The following is a 19,362-nucleotide window of genomic DNA, read 5'->3' on the forward strand; positions in this document are numbered from 1 at the left end:
TGGTTGTTGTTTTTTTTGCTTTTTTGCTTTCTTTTCTTTATTTCCTGAGAATCTTAAGATTATCATGTTAAGATTTTTTTGGTGTTTTTGTTGTATTATTGATTGATTTTTTGATGTTTTGGTAAGATTTCCAAATCATTACAGTCCCTTGGCACCCAAGAATATCTCAGTTCAGTCATTAAAAATCAGGGACGCCCCAGAAGAAAAACAGCACAAGGACCTTTTTATTTCTGTACCGGCAAAGAGTAAAAGCTGCCATATCTTTTACAATTAATGTTAAATCACATCCTGATAAGTGTTGCTTTCATCAACCAAAAAAAAACCCTGTTTTGCTGATGGCAGAGAACACATTGGCCCTGAACGTGTGCTGAGAAAGGTCACGACTGCGAGGGAGTCGCCGTGGAGAATTGTAAACTAAGATTCCCACCCGTGTAGGACCTGAATGATGAGGTTTAGCATTAACCCTTATGTAAAAGCTAACAGCAGGACTTCAGCCAATTATTGAATTGTTAGCTGCTTTGGTGATATATGTGACGTTTTGACTCGAGGTAATAAGAAGCATGTGTCGATGTCATGTTCTCATAGCTGCTCGTGTTTCAGTGTCCTTGTGAGTAAAGTAAAAGCTCTGTTTGCAGTTCATTAACCTTTACTTCCTGTTTAAAGAGACGGGGAAAAAAATGAAGAAAGTCATACTTCCTTTAAACCTGCTTTGAGTAATGGAGTCTGTGATGAGTGGGGCGGGGCCGAGAACCGTGGGAACGGGTCGAGACCGGTGGAGTAATTGGAAATGAGCGATACCTGCGCCACTCACTGGTCTCAAGTCCCACGGAGGAGCTCCGGAAGGATAAAAAGAGGAGTTACGACAGTGTAGGATGAGAGAGGACCAGGCCTGGTTTTTATTTTGTGTTTTGGTTCTGTTTGTGCACGCCAGTCGTCGGCGAGGGGCTATCGCGCTGTTTTGTGTTTATTTGGTTATTAAAGTTTGATTTAAATGTCCACCGGTTCCCGATTTACCAACGTTGTTACAGAGTTCAGTCATCCTTATTGTATTTGTTTCCTGCATGTAGGTCATTTTTCTTTTCTTTTTTGTTTATTGGCTGAACAGTTGTATAATGAAACATTTTGGCTAATTAATATGTAATTTTTTTTTGTTCATTGGAACATTTCCTTCACCAGTCATTAAGGCATGGGTTGGAAGTTGGCAGAAAAGTACCTGGATGACTTGGTACTTCTGGCGAGATTCTGAAGTGTGCATCTGATGGACACTTTACTATCCCATGAGGCCATGGGGTGGAATTGTGAATGACAGTGAACTGACATTGTAGGTTACATGATAAACGTGGATGTAGTACAGTACATACAGAATTCATTCATAATACACACATTTATACTATATATATAGAACATACTTTTTAATTGTCGCAAAGTTTATTTTTCTCCAGTGTAGTACAGCATGAGGGTCCATTCGCAGTCTCATTTACCATTATTCTGCAATTTTTATTTTTGTGAATGACATCTAGACATTTCATTGGGAATCATGATTTTCAACATTCCCATACATTAATTTAGCATCAGATTCAACGGAAAGCAGCATGGCTTAAAAGTGACTTTTTGTGGGCTGTGCTACTTGCATTGCTACACTATTGACTATGGATAATGGACATTTTTGGATAATGGAAATTTCATTAATGTGACCTTTAGAAGTAGTTGTCTACATACTGTAGGCAGTAGACAACAAGGCAGCCCACTTTTGGCACAGAGCCACTGAGAACTCTTCCAGCAGTGTCTACTTGAAATCTAAATGCTATGTTGAGTCCATGGCTGGGTTTTGAGAGCTGTCCACCCTACTGCGGCTCAGCATTTGTTAATGTCATTCCCACACTCACTGTGGGTAGCCCCAGTCATTTTGGCTGTGTCTCCTGATGAATTGTTCTGAGGGGTTGACTTCTCCATTGTGCCTCAAGGGGTTTGGCAGAGGTTGTAGTTTTCTGGAATATCTGCATGGCTCATTGTGTCCTTTTACTGTTTAAGAAGAGAGCTCTAGAGTCTTCATTGAACCAAATCCTCAGCTTTTTATCCAGTTTACATCAAAACCCCTAAAGAGTAATTATCTGTCCTCAGCTCATCTTAAATCCAGTGCTCAGTCTGTTCTGTCCACAACATCACACAAGGCTTCATTGTATCTTTTGGCTTATACTGCAGCTCTAAAGTGAGGTGTGTGCACTGTCAAAAATGTTGAGTAAAACATAAGATTTTAGACATTTTGAGTTTGTTTTTAATAACTTTTCTGAACTTTTAACAAATGTAATTTGCACTACTAAAAGTAGGTCTTTTAAATTATGTAAATATTTCTTAATGTCAAATTGTAGTAATTTTTTTCTAACTAAAGTGGCATTTAATTGTACTTGAAATGATTGCATTTATTCATTTAAACATATCAAAGATATAAAAGATTAAAGATTATATATAACATACAAAATGCAGCAAATGAAAACTGTCTTTGTTGTGTGTCCCGAAATTGTAAGAACATGGTAATTTTAGACTTGGGTATAGAAACTATTTCCACTTTGAAATTGCTAGTAAATTTCACAATGAATTACTAAGAAATGGTAATGTGCAATGTCACGTGTGTGTATTTTGAAATGTTTTGAAATTTGTATTTTGAAAGTTTCTTCAGAAGTCCTCATAGAGTGTCAGTTAGCATGTAGAGGGTCTCTGTCACCAGCTCTCGTAGGCTTGCCTGAACAAGTGCACAAGCTCTAGATGTCCCTGTAAATGTGTCCTGGCTGAAGTGCAAAGTAAGGGGTAGGTTCAGGTAGAAGTAATGGTGAGTTTAAGCCACATAGCAAGATTTATATTGACTGGATAGGGGTTGGTTTCAGCCTATACTGGAGGTGAGCGAGTTTTTAGACAGCTTGTTCCAGTTCAAAGCTGGAGACTTCACTGACATAGTTATGAAGTGATTTATGACACTTGTGTCTCCTAAACACGGAATACATTTAGTACTGTATCATCAGAAGGATCTTAAGGAAGTTGTTCTAATTAGGTAGCATAGTTTGGGTTTTGTAGGATCTATTAACTCTAGAATAATAATTACAGTGATTGCACAATGGACTGACTTTCCTCAGACTTTCTGATTATTAATATTTACAAACCTCAAACTTTTAAATGGACGTGTGTGTGATTTTGGTTGTTAGTGTTACAGTAATACTGGAGAAGTGTCTCTGATGCAGCATTTCATAAACTACCTCAATGCTATTTTTTCATACCTTGCTAGCAATGGTATTTCCTTCAGAAAATGCAAATCTAGTATTATTTTTTTTTCAACTAGAATTTACATCAGAGCTTCAGGAAATTACAAACCCATTTAAAGCATAAACTTCTGCATTTAAGAGGTGTTTTTTGAGTATTTAAGCAGCTTGTTTTTGTGTAACGGGGTATGTGGAATTTCTCTACTCCTTTAAAAGCTGTAAAAGTTAGTTGAAACAACTCTAAATTCCATCAGTGAGGGCATTTAGAAGCGTATACAAAAGGACGCCTTGCAGCCATTTTTGGTAAGAATATCTATCATCAGAGACACTCTTTCACAAAGACAAAGGGGAGATAGAGCTACGGGGGAGGAAAAGGTCCCAAGCTCTGCCAATGATGGACCAGCCTCCCGCTCTCTTTTAAATATGTTACTCCTCCTCTAAACTTTTCCTGCCTGGCTTGTGGGCTGATTGTGGTGACTTTACGGTGAGCCAGGGACGAGTCTGTGTGTGGTTTGTGTGGATTACTATTGAGGGCATGTCAGGATCCTGTTTGAATTACTGAATGACTGGAAGTGAACGTGATGTCTAAGCTCAGGTTTTGGCTTTGCCTCTTTATTCTGGTGTGTTTGAGGATATGCCACACACATGGCTGGTTTTGGTTCGATGACTCAAAAGAAAATATGAAGGGCGCACAGACACCGGCCTACCTGACAACCACAAGGCCCACATCACCACCGAGGACAGAACCGCCCAGAACAGCAGGTACAAGTGCTTCTGTAACTGAGGTCCCGAAAGAGGTCAGTTATAATGGAGGTCATTTTGAAGGGAAATCAGTGTTCAGGTCTGATTTGGGGGTTGAGTCAGAATCTATAAGTGGGTCATGGTCTGAATTTGCTTCTGGATCCGGATCTTCTCAATTCGAAAGACAGGATGGCTATGTTACGACAACCAACGTTTTGGGTATTGCTACTGAAAATGCAAGTTTGCATATAAGAAATCTCACATTGGAGACCAAAGAGGACCAGTTGGATGGACTTCAGAGCATCAACGACACAACAGACAGATTTAATGAAAGCATGAATGTTTCTTATAAAAAAGTTAGCACTTATAATGATTCAAATGAGCATAATTCAACAGAGCATGATGATTATGATAACACATCATTGTATTCTTCTGAATACTCTGTCTCAGATAATCTACTAACCATTGAAAGTGAGTTTTTAGTAGCTAGCATGCCAAAGGTCGTCGAAACCCCGCGCTGCTTGCCAGTCGATTCTAATTTGCCATTTTGCACTAGAATGGGAGTGGAGAGTTTCGCAGTGCCAAATTTTCTAAATCAAAGCAGCGTGGAGGAAGTTAAGGCAGTTTTGACCCAATGGGCATGGCTTTTGCGGTCAAACTGCCATCATAGCTTGGAATGGTTTTTCTGCCTGCTGTTGACCCCGCGGTGTGGCCCGCCTGGACTACCGCCCCCGCTGCCCTGTCACAGTTTCTGCGAGGTCCTGCGTGACAGTTGCTGGACGCTCCTGGATGAGGGCCGCCTCCCCGTGGAGTGCCACTCTCTGCCTGAAGAGAAGCATGATGGGTATCGGTGCTTGTCAGTTAGTAACCAGAAAGGTAACGCCCGGTTAGAATGCCATCTCTTTTACTCTTAAAAAAAAATAGAGAAATGCATTTTCAACTGGTACCCCCTGTCTGTCTGTTTGTAATTCACCAGTCCTCACAAGGGTTTTTGTTTGTCTGTAAGTGTTGTTTGGTCTTCAACAGTTGTAAGCTCTCAGAGTCTCTGGGGAGATGTGTTTTAATGCATTCACTTTGCATGCTTGTCAAAACTGCATGGAATAGTGAAGGATGACTGCATGGCACTACTAAATCAAGTCTTTGCATGTTTATGTGTTTCAAAGCACATGTGACTCTCAATTCCCACGGTCTTGGATTGTTGTGGTTTATTATGTTTTAATTAATTATTTAATCAATTATTTTAAATATATGATAATTTAAGATAAATATAAAATATTTTAATTTACCCAGCTTTTTTATTGCCTAGAATATTTGTCTTTGTGAAGGTGATCTGAGATTAAATTATTATCTAATAATTCAAGAAAGGCTGGAAATGTCCTGTAAATTTATTTTGTACAAAATAGCTTAACTTTATTTAGCAGTTGGAGGAATGGGGGGAGGTATGATTTAAACTGGGACTCCTCTTGGTGTTAATGATTGCATTGTAGTTGCACAGATAATCATAATTTCATAAATGTGGTTAGACTTGGTGAATATAAGAGAATAAATCCGTAAAATTGTCAAACTATTTGGGAAGCAAACACTTTGATCTTAAGTTGTTTTTGATAGTGAATGCCGTTCATGATTTCCCCCTTATTCCAGAGTTTATTCTTGACTGTGGAGGACAGATAAATGTTCATCGTCTCAGTGGCTGGAGGACAGAACCATCTGTCTTTTAATAAGTATGTCTTTGTGCTGAGATGCAGTAAATGCAGCTTTCAGGTTAACATTTTTGGCAGGAGTGACTTAACACAGAATTGTTAGTCCATATGTTCAGGCTGAATTTATGATTGCAATCCTCTGCCAAGTAAATCCAGAGAGCATACCGTTGGTATTTGTGTGGTTTTGTGATAAACATCTAGAAACATGGTTACAGAATAAACGGTTATGTGAATTGTGAACCAAATGAATATATATAAATACACAATGAGCAAATAGAGTGATGATGAATAGCTAGAACTGCAGATGGTTTTATATGATAAAAAAAACAAAAACATTTGTAGCTGTTGTAGACTTGCTTGAATTTCCTGTGTTTGCTGGGGCCAAGTGCCCTTTATCTTAAAAGTGTCTAAAAAGGCATTATCTCTCAGACAGCTTGTTATATTGACATCTTTGAGTGGACATCATGTTTTAAGAGACCATCCAAGGACACAGTGGAATAAAATCTCACATTTTGTATTATTATTAGAATAATACAAATATACAAATAATGCAATTTTGATACAAAATAGTGCTGGGTAGTTTGACCAAAAATCTGTATCAGGTTTCTTTTTTTTTGGAATTGTGGAGGTTTCACACAGTTTATCACATTTTTCCCCCCCGACTGGGCCATTGTATGACTCAGAATGCATAAAACTGTTGCAGAACCACTGCATTTTAATCACTATCCAAAGATGTTGCATGAACAGTTTTTGATTTAAATTAGATTGTATAATTTCAAGATTTTTAAGTAAAAACATAATGGTTTGACTGTAGCTTTGTGAAACTATACTACATAAAACATGTGCATGTAACAAAAACAGCAGACGGTCTGTAAGAGAATGCAAATTCACTCTTTTGTAGCAGATGGCGCAAATTGGACAGAAGTGATACAGACTTGCCTTGGTTACCGCTAAATAATAATTGCACACCTTAAAACATTCGTCAGCCAGTCAGATGCATTCAGCGGCCCCCTGGTATAATATGCATTATACGGAGGCAAGATGAAACGAAAATACTCTCTAAACTTTTCTGAAGACAGTCAGTTCCCCTCAGAAATACATTCATATAAACCCCCACTCCCAGTATTTAGGATTTTCATTCAATATTTCATGGAAGAGAAAACACAGACAGAGCGCTGGAAGCAGCTAATGCTCATCAGATCACATAAAACTATGGAAAATAAATAGAAATTATGATTCTTTATGAGGAAATATGAAGTAAACATGTAAATATTTCAATATTTATCGGAGTTTGCACACTTTTGCACTATAGCCCTAATGGACGCTGTTCAGTACAGCTATGTAAACACAAATAAACCACAGTGATTGAATATGAATGCGTGTTGCTATTCTATTGAAAATGTCATACTGTACATTAAAGATTGATTATTTGGCACTTCTGACATAAATTAAGAAATTACTGTCACTGCAATCAAGTTTTATCATAACATTGGTCATATATCGAAGCTGGAGTCTTTAATCTTTCTAATGATACTCAGTTTGTCCAAATGAAGTAAGACTGTGATGTTTTATCATGCTGTGAATGTGAAACAACAATAATCCGAAGCCGCTGGTGATCTTTGCAGGTTAAGTTAACAGTTAGGCGAACTCCCAGCACTAGTACAAATCCTATCAATATGTATATATGCTATTGTAACAACTTTTCCCATGTATTGTGACTGTAGGGGGATGTTGTCAAGGTTTTCTTGCATATTAACAATGCAAGACTATGTAAATGCCTACTGTATATAGAAACTTTAAAGCTTCCTGTAAAGAGTCCCTATGGTAGTGCAGTTTGCACATGTTTGTTCATGGTTTGAGTTATGCTAACTATACAGTTCTTATGTTAGCTACATGTGAGGGATTCAACATTTGTTTCATCGCAGGCTAAAAAGTGAATTCCAGGTGTGCTGCTTGTGTTGGAAAGTGAAATTGTCAGGGGCAATAGATCGTTAAGTGTGACAGCATCTAGCCATTGTTAGTTTTTGTGAGGCTCTGGGGGCATGTGTGAAGGACAGGCTAATATATAACAGACCGTCTAGTCTTCCTTTAACTACAATTGATTGTTCTTGTTAATTAGTCTGTTATTTTAAGGTGTTTGCACTCCTCATCAGAATTCCTTTCTGCTGGGGAAGTCTTTGAAAATCTTTTAAAAGAGTAATTAACTACATTAAAAGCTCGTTAGGGGGCAGCATCTTTACATACACTTCGATACACTTCTAATATGCTGATTCGATGCTCAGTAAACATTTCTTATTAGTATAAATATTGGCAACAGTTGTTTTGCTTCATATTTTTGTGGAAACCATATGAATAGAAATTTTAAAAGATGTAACCACATTTATTTGGAACAGAAATCTTTTGTAAGATATTAAATGCATGTACTTTCACTTTTGATACATTTAATGGAAATGAATGAATAAAAGTACTAATTTCTTTCAAACAAAAGGAAAAAACATCCTGCTGACCCCAAAGTTTTGAACAGTAGTGTAGCTTGGACCACTGTAACATTATTTTTAAAGCAGTTGAGTTGCTGTCAGAGTACAAAAAAAAAGAAATTCTGTTAGTGATGTCACTACTTTTAGTTAGTTACTCCCTCTCACTGCTGCACACACACTTTCATCTCCTGTACGGTCTCGTCTCATATCCTGCGATGACTGTTCTGAAAGCTTTCTCAAATAGTGTCATAGATCATAATGGGATTATGTAGTGTCTGGACTCCAGTGAAGCTTGTAGATGGAGCTATTAGATTTGGGGGAAAATGGCTTCTTTGGGAAAATGGAAGTTATTGTGCTAGATTTCTCATTGGGTCAGAGGCTCTTCATGAAACTTTTTTCACAACAGTGGAGTCTCTGAGTGCCAATAGACAGTGTGCTCAATTCATTCTGTAATGGATCAACTGAGAGGGCAATTCCTGCAATTGCCAAGATGACTTGACTCTCAGAAAAAAAATTAAATGTGGAATTGTTGGGTTGAGAATCTTAGCAGAGATGTTCTATTGCCTTTATGGTGCCTCCAAGGTTAAACTGGTTTGCTGGGGTATATTGGTAGTGTTGATGTCACATTGGATCATACAGCATTTATGTCTTCCATTGTATTGGCAAAAGAAATTAAGTGTTCCTATTGCACTAAAATGTATTACTATCCAATCTTTAATGCTCTTTAGTGTCCCATAAAAGGTGCAAGTCAGCAGACCTCTTATGCAGTCCTGTTTGGTAGAATAAGATCACCTGAGACATTTGATTGCAGACGTTTGACTTTAAATGTTGAACCACATGCTCCATGGTGAATGACATTGATGATTTAGTTTTTTGTGATTTAGCTCACATCTTATTTAAAGTGCTTGATTAGAAATTGCATTCTGTGGCAGCCAAAGATTAAAGTGCCAAACTTATGTAAATCAATCTAACTTCAAGCTAAAACTCATAATAAGGAAATCTGAAAATTAGGGAATTTTTTGGTATTCATGGCCTTAAAATAGAGAATTAACACTTACTTTAATTGAAGGTCAGTTCGATTCATGTTTGATTGATGTGATGTGAATATTTTGCAGTTTTCATATTTTCAGTTTTTTTTTTTTTTTTTTTTTTTTTTTTTTTTTTTACTGTTTTATAGGTCCATTCGTAATTTAGATATGCCCTGTATACTCTCTTGTCAGCTATATTCAGGACCTAAGCATTTTTCATTAGCCCCTGAAGTCATATTTTGATGTGTAACTTTAAATGTGTAATGTTTTAAGTAATAAATATTATTTCACCTGCAATAGTTTTCATGTTTGGTTTAACCAGCCTATTTAGTTTCATAGAAGTGAAGAACACTATGGATCAGTATACAGGCACTTTAATTAAATTTTTAACTCTAACTTGGTGGCCCTTTGAGATCTATTCCAGATTACAAAGAGGTAGTAAAACATTGACGCATATTGATGTCAGGCTTGGCTTGTTTGGTGAACATATGGATGCTACAGGTCATCAGAAGTGTCACATGGAAAGAAGTTAATGGACAAACCTCAGCAGACATGTAAAACTAGTCTTTTTATTGTCTCGCACAAGATCAAATCAACTAACTGACATAGAATGGTAAATGTTTTTGCCAAAAGATTTTCTTTCAGTAAATAAGACCAGCTTATGCATTTATAGTTGCTTTGTATTGTGTGTTTGTCTGCTTTTTAATATTTTTATATTTTTGTTACATTTATATTAAAATATAAATTTTTAACAATGCAATGAAATCCCAATAAATAAATCAAATACAGATATTTCCCTTCTCATTGTATACCCTGTTTCATTCCAGTTGCATCCATTGACTTAAAAATTCTGCTATTGATTCTATCTTTCCTGGCACTACCTAGTCTTGATCTGGCTGGACCAAGTAATGATGATGGTGTCAGAAATGGAAGCACTTTTCAGTTGCAAAAAGTCTTTATGATAGTCATTAGTGTCAATTGTCTTGGTTGTTGTATTCATGTACAAGAGCAGACACACACAGCCTCAGGGGCTTCTGTAAGTCTCATTCTATCCCTACACATCTGGATTCTGGAATTAGAATTTATTGCCTGCTGTCAGAAAAGCCCAACATGTCTCAGAAAACTTTAGGTTCGCATTGAAGTGGCCATTAGCCATTGAACACTGGTTTAGCATGTCCACTGTTTACACAACAGCACCTGAACTTGTGCAGGAATGCAAGTTTGTCATTATCTTGTCATGATCTAAAGACAGTTTACGCTTTGAATAGTGAAACTCGGAAGAGTGGTTGTCCTCTGTCTACTCTAGGTAAATCAATCCTAAGATTAAGTTCACAAGCTGAACATTATCCACTAGAAATTCACGTCACACCAAAACCGTAAGTAAGGTGTGTTTTCTTTTCTAATCCTTTCATGTGCAACAAAAGCAAGAAGAGTTTTGTTTCAACTCATAACAAAAGCACCATCTGAAGAACTTGATGAATTTGTAAGCCCCTAAAGGACTTTGATCTTTGTTTGATAAATAAGACCATGTGCTCATGAGCTGTACTTGGTAGTCTTTTAAAAAAGTCATGTGTCAAAAGATTCTTTAATGTTTCTATTAACATTTACAAAACACACATTTATACATCAGTTTAATGAACACTTGTTATGTTATTAAGTGTTTTGTTTTGTGTGTTTTTTATTTGTTTTGGCTTTCGTTTCTTGCTGTTTTGTCGAACAAAACAAAATGATCTTCAATATGATAGAAAACGGAGGGACTTTTTTGGCAAAAAACACCCTGTTCTTACTTTTCTATATTTATAAAAGCAGAATCAATGTGTTGTGTTGTGTGTGTGTGTGTGTGTGTGTGTGTGTGTGTGTGTGTGTGTGTGTGTGGGCAGGAAGGGTCTTAAGCTGTCCAGCTGTAACCTCACACCTTTCCCTCCTCCTCATGACATGTCAGCACATGGAGCCTGTGATGTTTCCATGTCTAGCTTATTTTCACAACTAGCTAAATATGTCTGTGCTGAGTAACGTTAGCATGTGAGTGTCCTGATCTCATCCAGCAGTCTAAGTTTGATTTATATATACACCATAAAGTAGTATCCATTAATTATTTTATTTAATTTTAAAATATATTTTATTTTAGAGAAGTTTGTTTTTATTGAAATTATCTTTTTATTTTATTGAAATTAGTTTTTTCAAAATTTCATTTTGAATATCAGTTTCTTCAAATTTTGATAACATTGCTTTTATTTTGGAGCCTAAATTTGTAAAAGTTGACAGGAATTCCCCTGTCTCAGGCCAAAACAAGTTATATATCCCCTTGAGTCAAGCAATAAGTCATAAAATAATATTCTCATAAAATATATTTTATATTGTTCACATAGTATTTATAACATTTAAAAGATGTCAGTGTATATACATAGTACATTTCATAATCAAGAAGGCCCACTGGGAACAAATAACCCAAGGTGTCACTTTCTGTTAAAACTGGGAAATTTTATTGGCTGATAAATTTACATTCTTGTTAAATCAAAAGTGTTGTATATTGTTTTAGGATATCAAAAAGTCCCAAACACGAGTTACATGAAACTGTCTGTCTTGAAATGTCTTTTTTATTCAAAAATTACTTTTAGCTCACTAAAGATACAGCCAAAGTAATGCTTTCTCACAGTATTTCACAACTAAAGTCAAGATTCACCCCTTGATTTCCCATCACAGCTGTCAATGTTGAGCACTTCCTCTACAATACATGTTTGAGCAGACTAATAATGTGCTTTTTAACCTAGTCCCAACCTGCTGCCCATTCACTTTTGTATTGTGCTTTGTAAAGTCCATTCATATTCTTTTCCTTTCTTTCCACAGAAGAAAGTGGAGTGTCGCTGTTGCAGTTAATTGGTGATCCTCCACCTGTTGGTGTCTCCAAAGTCTTTGACCATGATAACAGCCCTGGCTATGTGTTTGACCAAAGCTCCAATGTGGGTCAGTCAGCTGCGGCCCACCTGCCCAACCCTTTCTTCCGTGACTTCTCCCTTATCTTCAACATAAAACCCACATCCTCCAAGCCTGGTGTCATCTTCTCCATCACTGACCCAACCCAGAACATCATGTATGTTGGTGTGAAGCTGTCAGCAGTGGAGAAGGGCAAGCAGTATATCATCTTCTACTACACTGAGCCAGACTCTGAGAGCTCATACGAGGCGGCCAGATTTTCCGTGCCCTCCATGGTGAACACCTGGACCCGGTTTTCCATCAGTGTTTTGAATGAGCGTGTTTCCCTCTACTTCAACTGTGACTCAGATCCTCAGGTCATCTCTTTTGAGCGGTCTCCAGATGATATGGACCTGGATGTCGGGGCTGGAGTGTTTGTTGGTCATGCCAGTGGAGCAGACCCTAATAAGTTTTTGGTATGTACACAGTCCATTCTTTCAAATCATGATATCCCAGTGAAAACAAGTCAAACCAAGGCTAACTTATCCCAGTAAAGGTGCAATGAAAATCTCTGTGATTGAGTGACTCTTGCATGATTTGATTGCTCATATTGGCCTGTTTAAAACACAACAAACATTCTGTTGTCGTAAAATAGTCTACTCATCTTTCCTTGTTGGAGTAGAGCAGTTAATTGCTTTAAAAAACCACAGGGGAGCAATTAGGTCCTGTTAATTTCGTGTAGCAGTGTCCAGCAGTTGACCCCACAGCTTGATCTGAGATCAGTGAAAACCGGCCGCTGCCTTATTCTTCCCCCGAATTCAGTCAGATGAGAACTAACAGCATATTTTGTATTTTATTTCTATATTACTTATTTATTTTACTTTGATATATTAATTAATAAAAAAAATTGATTCATATATTCTATGTATTATGCATTTTTGTTTATTTTAGCATCATTTGTTAAATTAAATTTGTTGAATCGCACACACACACACAATTAATGTTATTTATATATCACTAAATAATTATATTATTTGCTTTCTAAATCTTATATATAACTTTTATATTTTTTTTAAATGCAATTCAATTTAATCTAATTGAATTGCTTATTCCATCCTTCCCTGATGAGCTGTTTAATATTACGTTATTTAGAAGCATAACTTATATTTGTCTTTCTTTCAGAAAAGAAAAAAAAAATCTAATTACATAAAAAAATGAAATAAGTATCTATATATTTAAACAATATTTTGAATATATAAAGAATTTTTCCAACACCGTTTGGTGGCATTATGAACTTGAAATATATATATATATATATATATATTTAAACTATATATATATATATATATATATATATATATATATATATATATATATATATATATACACATACAGTATATAAACACATATATATAAAAATAATTATTTATATCAGCTTTTATAGGCCAACAGATTCTTCACCAGCTGCTGTGCTACTAAAGCAGCCTAACTGATCTGTGAAGTGATGTGATTGAATGCCCTGCCTTGTGTCCTCTAGTTATGCTAGTGCTTTCAAGCATGTTGTTCAATAACCATAGTGAGGCAACTGAGGCAGCAGAAAGGCCTTGCATTTCCCAGAGCTCATAATGGACACTCAAAAGCAGATGGATCTTGTTCAGTTCAGTATGGCTCCTTGTTTCATGTGGCTTTCATTTCCTGTGGGAACTCCATCATGAGGAGATGGCCATCATAATTACAGATCTGATTAAGCAAGATATGATTGCTATTTCATCCCTCTCATTAAGACCATGTGCATAACTGTGGCACAATCAGGTCTGTAAATCTGACCCCTCGTTGGGGCTGTAAGAGGGTCTCGGCAGGTCACAGCGTGAAATAAAAGGGCAATTAAGACATCATAAAGCTTCCTTCCCTGCATTCTGTTCCTAAACCTTTGACCTTAGCCCTTGAGACATGAGAAGGGAAGTCCTGTCAGATCTTACCAGCAACTTACCCACATTTCTATAATCACTTACTCAACCTCATATTGTTCCTAAAGGGTTTGATTTTCTTTTCTTTCTTTGTAGGCCACAAAAGAGCTTTTTGGATGTTCATGCTGTTCTTAATAATCTTCTTTCAAATCTCATTCATGTAATATGAAGTTGTGCATTTTGAAATTTGCCACCTTATTAGTAAATTATAACTTCAATCTACTTCTCAGAGTTATCATGTGGCTTCAGAAGATTTAAAATAGAGCAGAAATAGTTGTATGGACTACTTTTATTATGCTTTTTATCCTTGCGAAACTTGACATCTCTTGGGCCTCAGTTTTTATTGTGTGGAAATGAGCAACATCAACATTCTGCTAAACATCTCCTTTTGTGTTCCACAGAAGAAAATAAATCACAGCTTTGGAACAACATGAGAATAATTAAGTGATTGGCTGAATGTGTTGCTTGTTGGATCATATTGAATGTTATCACCATCTGTGCTGCAAACCATGAAAGGGAAATCCCACATGGAGACAGATAGCCATGTGTTTGAAAAGTAAGATATCAGGCACACATTGTTATCTGACTGCCAGCATTTTTGCCGTGAAAGGCAATGGCATGATAATGAGCAGTGGATTCAGTTTCTAATGAGCAGCTGCCCTACAGCATGGCCTGTATATCACCACACCTGCTATGGCCATCAAAATAAGCTCACTAACCTGTGTGTGTGATTGTTCTAGGGTGTTATCGGCGATGTAAGGGTTTTGAAAGACCCTGGGGCGGCTGAACGGCACTGTGAAGAAGATGAGGATGACTTTGATGCGGTAAGACTTAAAGCACATAAGCTTTCAAATAAGAGTGTCTAAGAGCCGTTTGGAGTGTTAGAGGCCTTTTTGGTTCATTTAGGCATATATGAACACTGCAATCAATGTTGGATCTCAATATATCTCAATATTTTCTGCGAGTTTGTTGATAATGATAATTAGATATTTTTCTGTGTGTGTTTTTGGGCTGGTACATTGGCTTTTTATATTTTTCATATTCTATGCAGTGATTTATTCAGAAATTAATGCTTTCACTATGAGGTAATATATGCCCCCTTAAACTGGATTCATTAAAAAAAAAATGAAGTGATACTTTAAATATGAAACTAAAATTAACAGTAGGTAGAGGCAAGTCTTGATGATTTGAGTCATTCATTCAAATGATTAATTTAAATGGCCGATTTCTTCAGTCAATCATTAATCGTTCATTAAACTGATTCACTAGCGAAGCAATGCTATGCATTACTCAGAGAGTCTAAACAGTTCTTCTGTGGTTTCATTTGGAAATTTGCATTGACAAAGAAAAAGCAAAAACAGAAAATGTAACACAAACTTGATTTGTTCAATAAACAATATGACATTGATGATGATATTCGGGGCCAAACAGCACTCCTCCTTTGTGATATTGCTTAACTATATAATTTGAAATGCTCAAACTGAACCAAGAGTTAAATGAAACATTATAACAGTGTAAGTCCCTTTTCCAGAATGATCTACAGGACTAAAAACACCATAAGTGAAATGATCATTTTCACTCATGTTATGCCTTTATTATGCCTCAGCTTTGTGGGAAATGAGAAATAGGTACATAAATGCTTCACATTACAGCTACACGCACTATTAAATGTTTAGTGGTTCTAAAATGGGTGATTAATCCAAAGATTGGCTAATGCAGCGAGGTGAAAAGTAATAAAATTGTACTCTGGGAGATCCGCTGCATAAATCAAGGTCTAGCTGCATTTTCAAACAAGTGAATTGTCTTTTGTAAAAGGAAAGCATTGAAGATGTGTGTTTTTTTAGCCAGTTATTGTGTAGTCTTTTATAAATGAGACCAATGAGAAAGAGATAGCTTGCCTGGTGCAAGTGTTCAGATTTAGACTGTCTTCCCCAGGTGACTCATCTCAGAATTGCTGCGGCATCACTTTACATTTATATTTATGCATTTGGCAGAAGCTGGTATCTAAAGCAACTCACAGTGCATTTTAAGGTATATATTTTATCAGTTCTTTTGTTTCCTGGGAACTGAACCAATGTCCTACCAAAGCCCTACCAAATGAGCTAAATTTACATTAAATCTGAACCTTAAAGCAATAGTTCACCCCAAAATTGAAATGCTGTCATCATTTACTCATCCAGTTTGTCTTTCCAGTCCAGTATTATCTTTTTTCTTTCTTGAAATATGACAGGTGTGCAGACTGAATGTCTGCAATCTTTTCCACACAACAGAAGTGTATTTATAGTTTCAAAAAGGACAAAAAATAGCATAAAAGCATCACAAAAATATAGTTGAATTGAACAATTCCATACTTGATCATCTTTACCCACAAATATCCAACTAAATTGAAACAACACTGAACTAAACTGAGCTGAATAAAGACACTGCTTTAAAACTTAAATTAAGTTAGTTGATGAATTTTAAAACATTAACAATGTTATTTTCCTGTATTATTAAAGTGAAGCTGTCTTGAAATAAACTGCATTGTGTAAAGCGCTATATAAACAAATGTAACTTGTATTTCATGTAAGAATGAAAATAACATTGGTTTGGAATGACATAAGGATGAGTAACTTTTCCTTTTAAGGAGTGACTGGAGTATTTGTCGACTGATTGTTATCCTTCTATGACTGATAGTGCTTGAAATTTACTTCCATTCATTTCTAGAAAAGAATGTGTCGCCTCCAGTTAGGTTTTCCACAGGATAAAGCTTTAATGCCCATCAGTATGACACATGATGTATTACATGCCCTCCAGCTAACTAGAAAACAGTGTGATGAAATTTATGTAGTTTTCCGTTCTTCTTCGGAATCTACAGGGATCAGGTGATTACGGAGCAAGTGGAGATGGAGAAGGACGACCATCAATCCAGGTATTACCTTAATTTTCCTCAGAAAATATGTAAACTTGTTGTGATTCATGTAGTGTCCACATTCAAAACATCTAATGATGATCCTGAGGTTCCCGGCTGTTTCCAGAACAGCAGCGTGTGATTTCTGACAGGTCTGTCGCTGTACACTTGTTCATCTTCTGGGGGAAAGTCCCAGATGAACTCCATTATCTCCAGACTCCATTCCCAAGCCTTATGTTGGTAATCCAGAAATAGTCCATGTGGAAATTGAAATGAACCCTTTGCTACTGATGTGCGAGGCCCGTGTCTGAGCTTGCCAGAGCTAATTACAATAGAAAGCAACCAGGTGGCTGTTGTGTGTTGACTGCAAAGATCTTCTCCCATAAGTGTCTACTTTTTTGACTGGTTTATTTATCAGTGCTGAAGTTTTGTGTAACTTTAAGAATGTTTTAAGAACTACTTTTTTAGTATGTTTTTTAATTATCTGAGTATATTGTACTTGTGTGAATGTTGCTGCTTCTTAGAAGCATCTTTCCTTTCACTTGCAAGTATTTATTGCCATTGTATTTGTTTTAACATCTTTAAACAGCTGCTGGCAAGCATGCAGGTATTAATTTAATTCTAACCTAGTCATTTTAAATTACACAGTTTTTGTTTGCTTTTGCAGTACACAACGTGTTTTAACACGCTGTGACAGAGAGAGAGAGAGATGGCTTTCCAAAGTGCAGTAAAGTAAACTTTATTTTGTCTTACCATGGAATCCATTTTGATGGATGGCACATTTCCCCTGGGACATTTTCCACGCTTGTTTCACAGTCAATCCAACTCTCCTTGGATGCTGGAAAGTGCATGTGAGGAGAGGGCACCTGGTGGGCATGATTTTTTGCAAACTGGGTTGCATGACTGCCTCATGTGTAGGCTTCTTTGTGTAATCTAATTTTATGCGATTATTATATCTCGAGGGAGAGAAGCAGTCTTGTGACAGTGTTAAACACAAGTTTGACTTCATTACAATTATCTGTGGAAAAAAAAGAATTTTAGTGTGTCTTCATTGCTCAAGTATTATTAGTATTTTTGTTTTTCTCTACACTCATAGTTATTAAGCATATATAGAGAATATAGAGATGCTTGTATACAGGGGATCCAAAAGACTGAGACCACACATGAAATTGCATTTAAATTGGTATTTTACTTGTATTCTGTATTCTTTTATATATTTTACATTACATTTACATTTACATTAGGGTGCGTGCAAAATTAAATGCCCCGGAGGGTGGGTTTATTGATAAGTGAAGAGGTTGCCTGGTGAAGTGTCCTGATCCGCTTTCTGCTGGTTGGTGCTTCCTGTGTGCTCTCTTAATTTATATATATATATATGTATCTGTGTATATATATATGATATGTGAGACTATAGGTGTTTGTATTGGTTTCCAGGGCGACGTATATATATATATATATATAATATATCTATATGTATATATATATATGTGTATTTAGATGCAAACTCCTCCAGAATATCCCAGTGTAAGTTTTCAAGGTCAGAAGACCAATAGCTGCAGAGAAATTCTTGCCCATCTCATGCAGCAGTGACAAGTCAGAATAGCTGCAGAGATTCTTGTTTAGCAGCCTAATGTTTTGAAGGTGTTTATAGGTGAATAGTTTCTTGCATCTCTGCTCACCTCTATCTTTAGACGCCGGGACCCGTGGCACCTATCGTCCCCAAGACGATCGTTCTCTTGGTCTGAAAATACATGCTGTCAGCATCCTCTCACACTGGCCATCAGAGCACTTCATGTCCTCTCACCAAAGACTCCTTTTTCTCAATACCGACGTGAAATCTGAGGATCAGAGTGTTCAAGAACCTGATGCCTGATATTTCAGCAGTGCATGTTTTGTAAAGTGCAAGGTTAGGCCCTCTTTGTGTGTGCACTTCAATCATCCTGCCCTGGCAGCTTTTCTTCAAGGAGCATTGTTAACTGTTAATTATATGTCTGAATCTCTCTTCAAGTTGGCTGCATGGGGTGTGTGTCTATACAAATATCTGTGCAATCAGCATCACGGTTCTTTGATTTCCCATATTGAATGTTGTCTAGTGTTTAAGATGTTCTTGGTAATATTTGAGGTCACAGAGGTCTAAACTGTTTGTACACAAGCAGTGAAATTAATTTAAACTGTGTTGGAACAAGTATGAAAGGTATAAGAAGTGATATAGTGTTTTTTAAGCTATGCTGCAAAAAAAATTAAAACAGAAAAAGGACACAAAGTAGTTTTTGTGGCTTTTAGTACACGTCTCCTCGATTTAAGGCACATTATTTTCTAGAGTACTAAACATTGAAAAGTATAAATTTTGAAATGTTCTTATAACAAGATACATTTACTTTAGATGCAAAATTGC

General features: G+C 36.5%; 1 protein-coding gene across 1 annotated transcript in view; it reads left to right on the forward strand.

Annotated features, from left to right (window-relative positions):
• Positions 1-3,401: 3,401 nt before the first annotated feature.
• The window catches only part of col18a1a (collagen type XVIII alpha 1 chain a), a 33,120-nt gene continuing 17,159 nt past the window's right edge, over positions 3,402-19,362 (forward strand). The window contains 4 exon segments of the mRNA XM_042764457.1: positions 3,402-4,013; positions 12,045-12,586; positions 14,818-14,901; positions 16,935-16,988. Of these exon segments, the coding sequence (XP_042620391.1) occupies positions 3,833-4,013; positions 12,045-12,586; positions 14,818-14,901; positions 16,935-16,988 (861 nt within the window). The 5' untranslated portion in view covers positions 3,402-3,832.

The sequence above is a fragment of the Cyprinus carpio genome, chromosome A9, assembly GCF_018340385.1.
Source record: "Cyprinus carpio isolate SPL01 chromosome A9, ASM1834038v1, whole genome shotgun sequence".
NCBI lineage: Eukaryota > Metazoa > Chordata > Actinopteri > Cypriniformes > Cyprinidae > Cyprinus > Cyprinus carpio.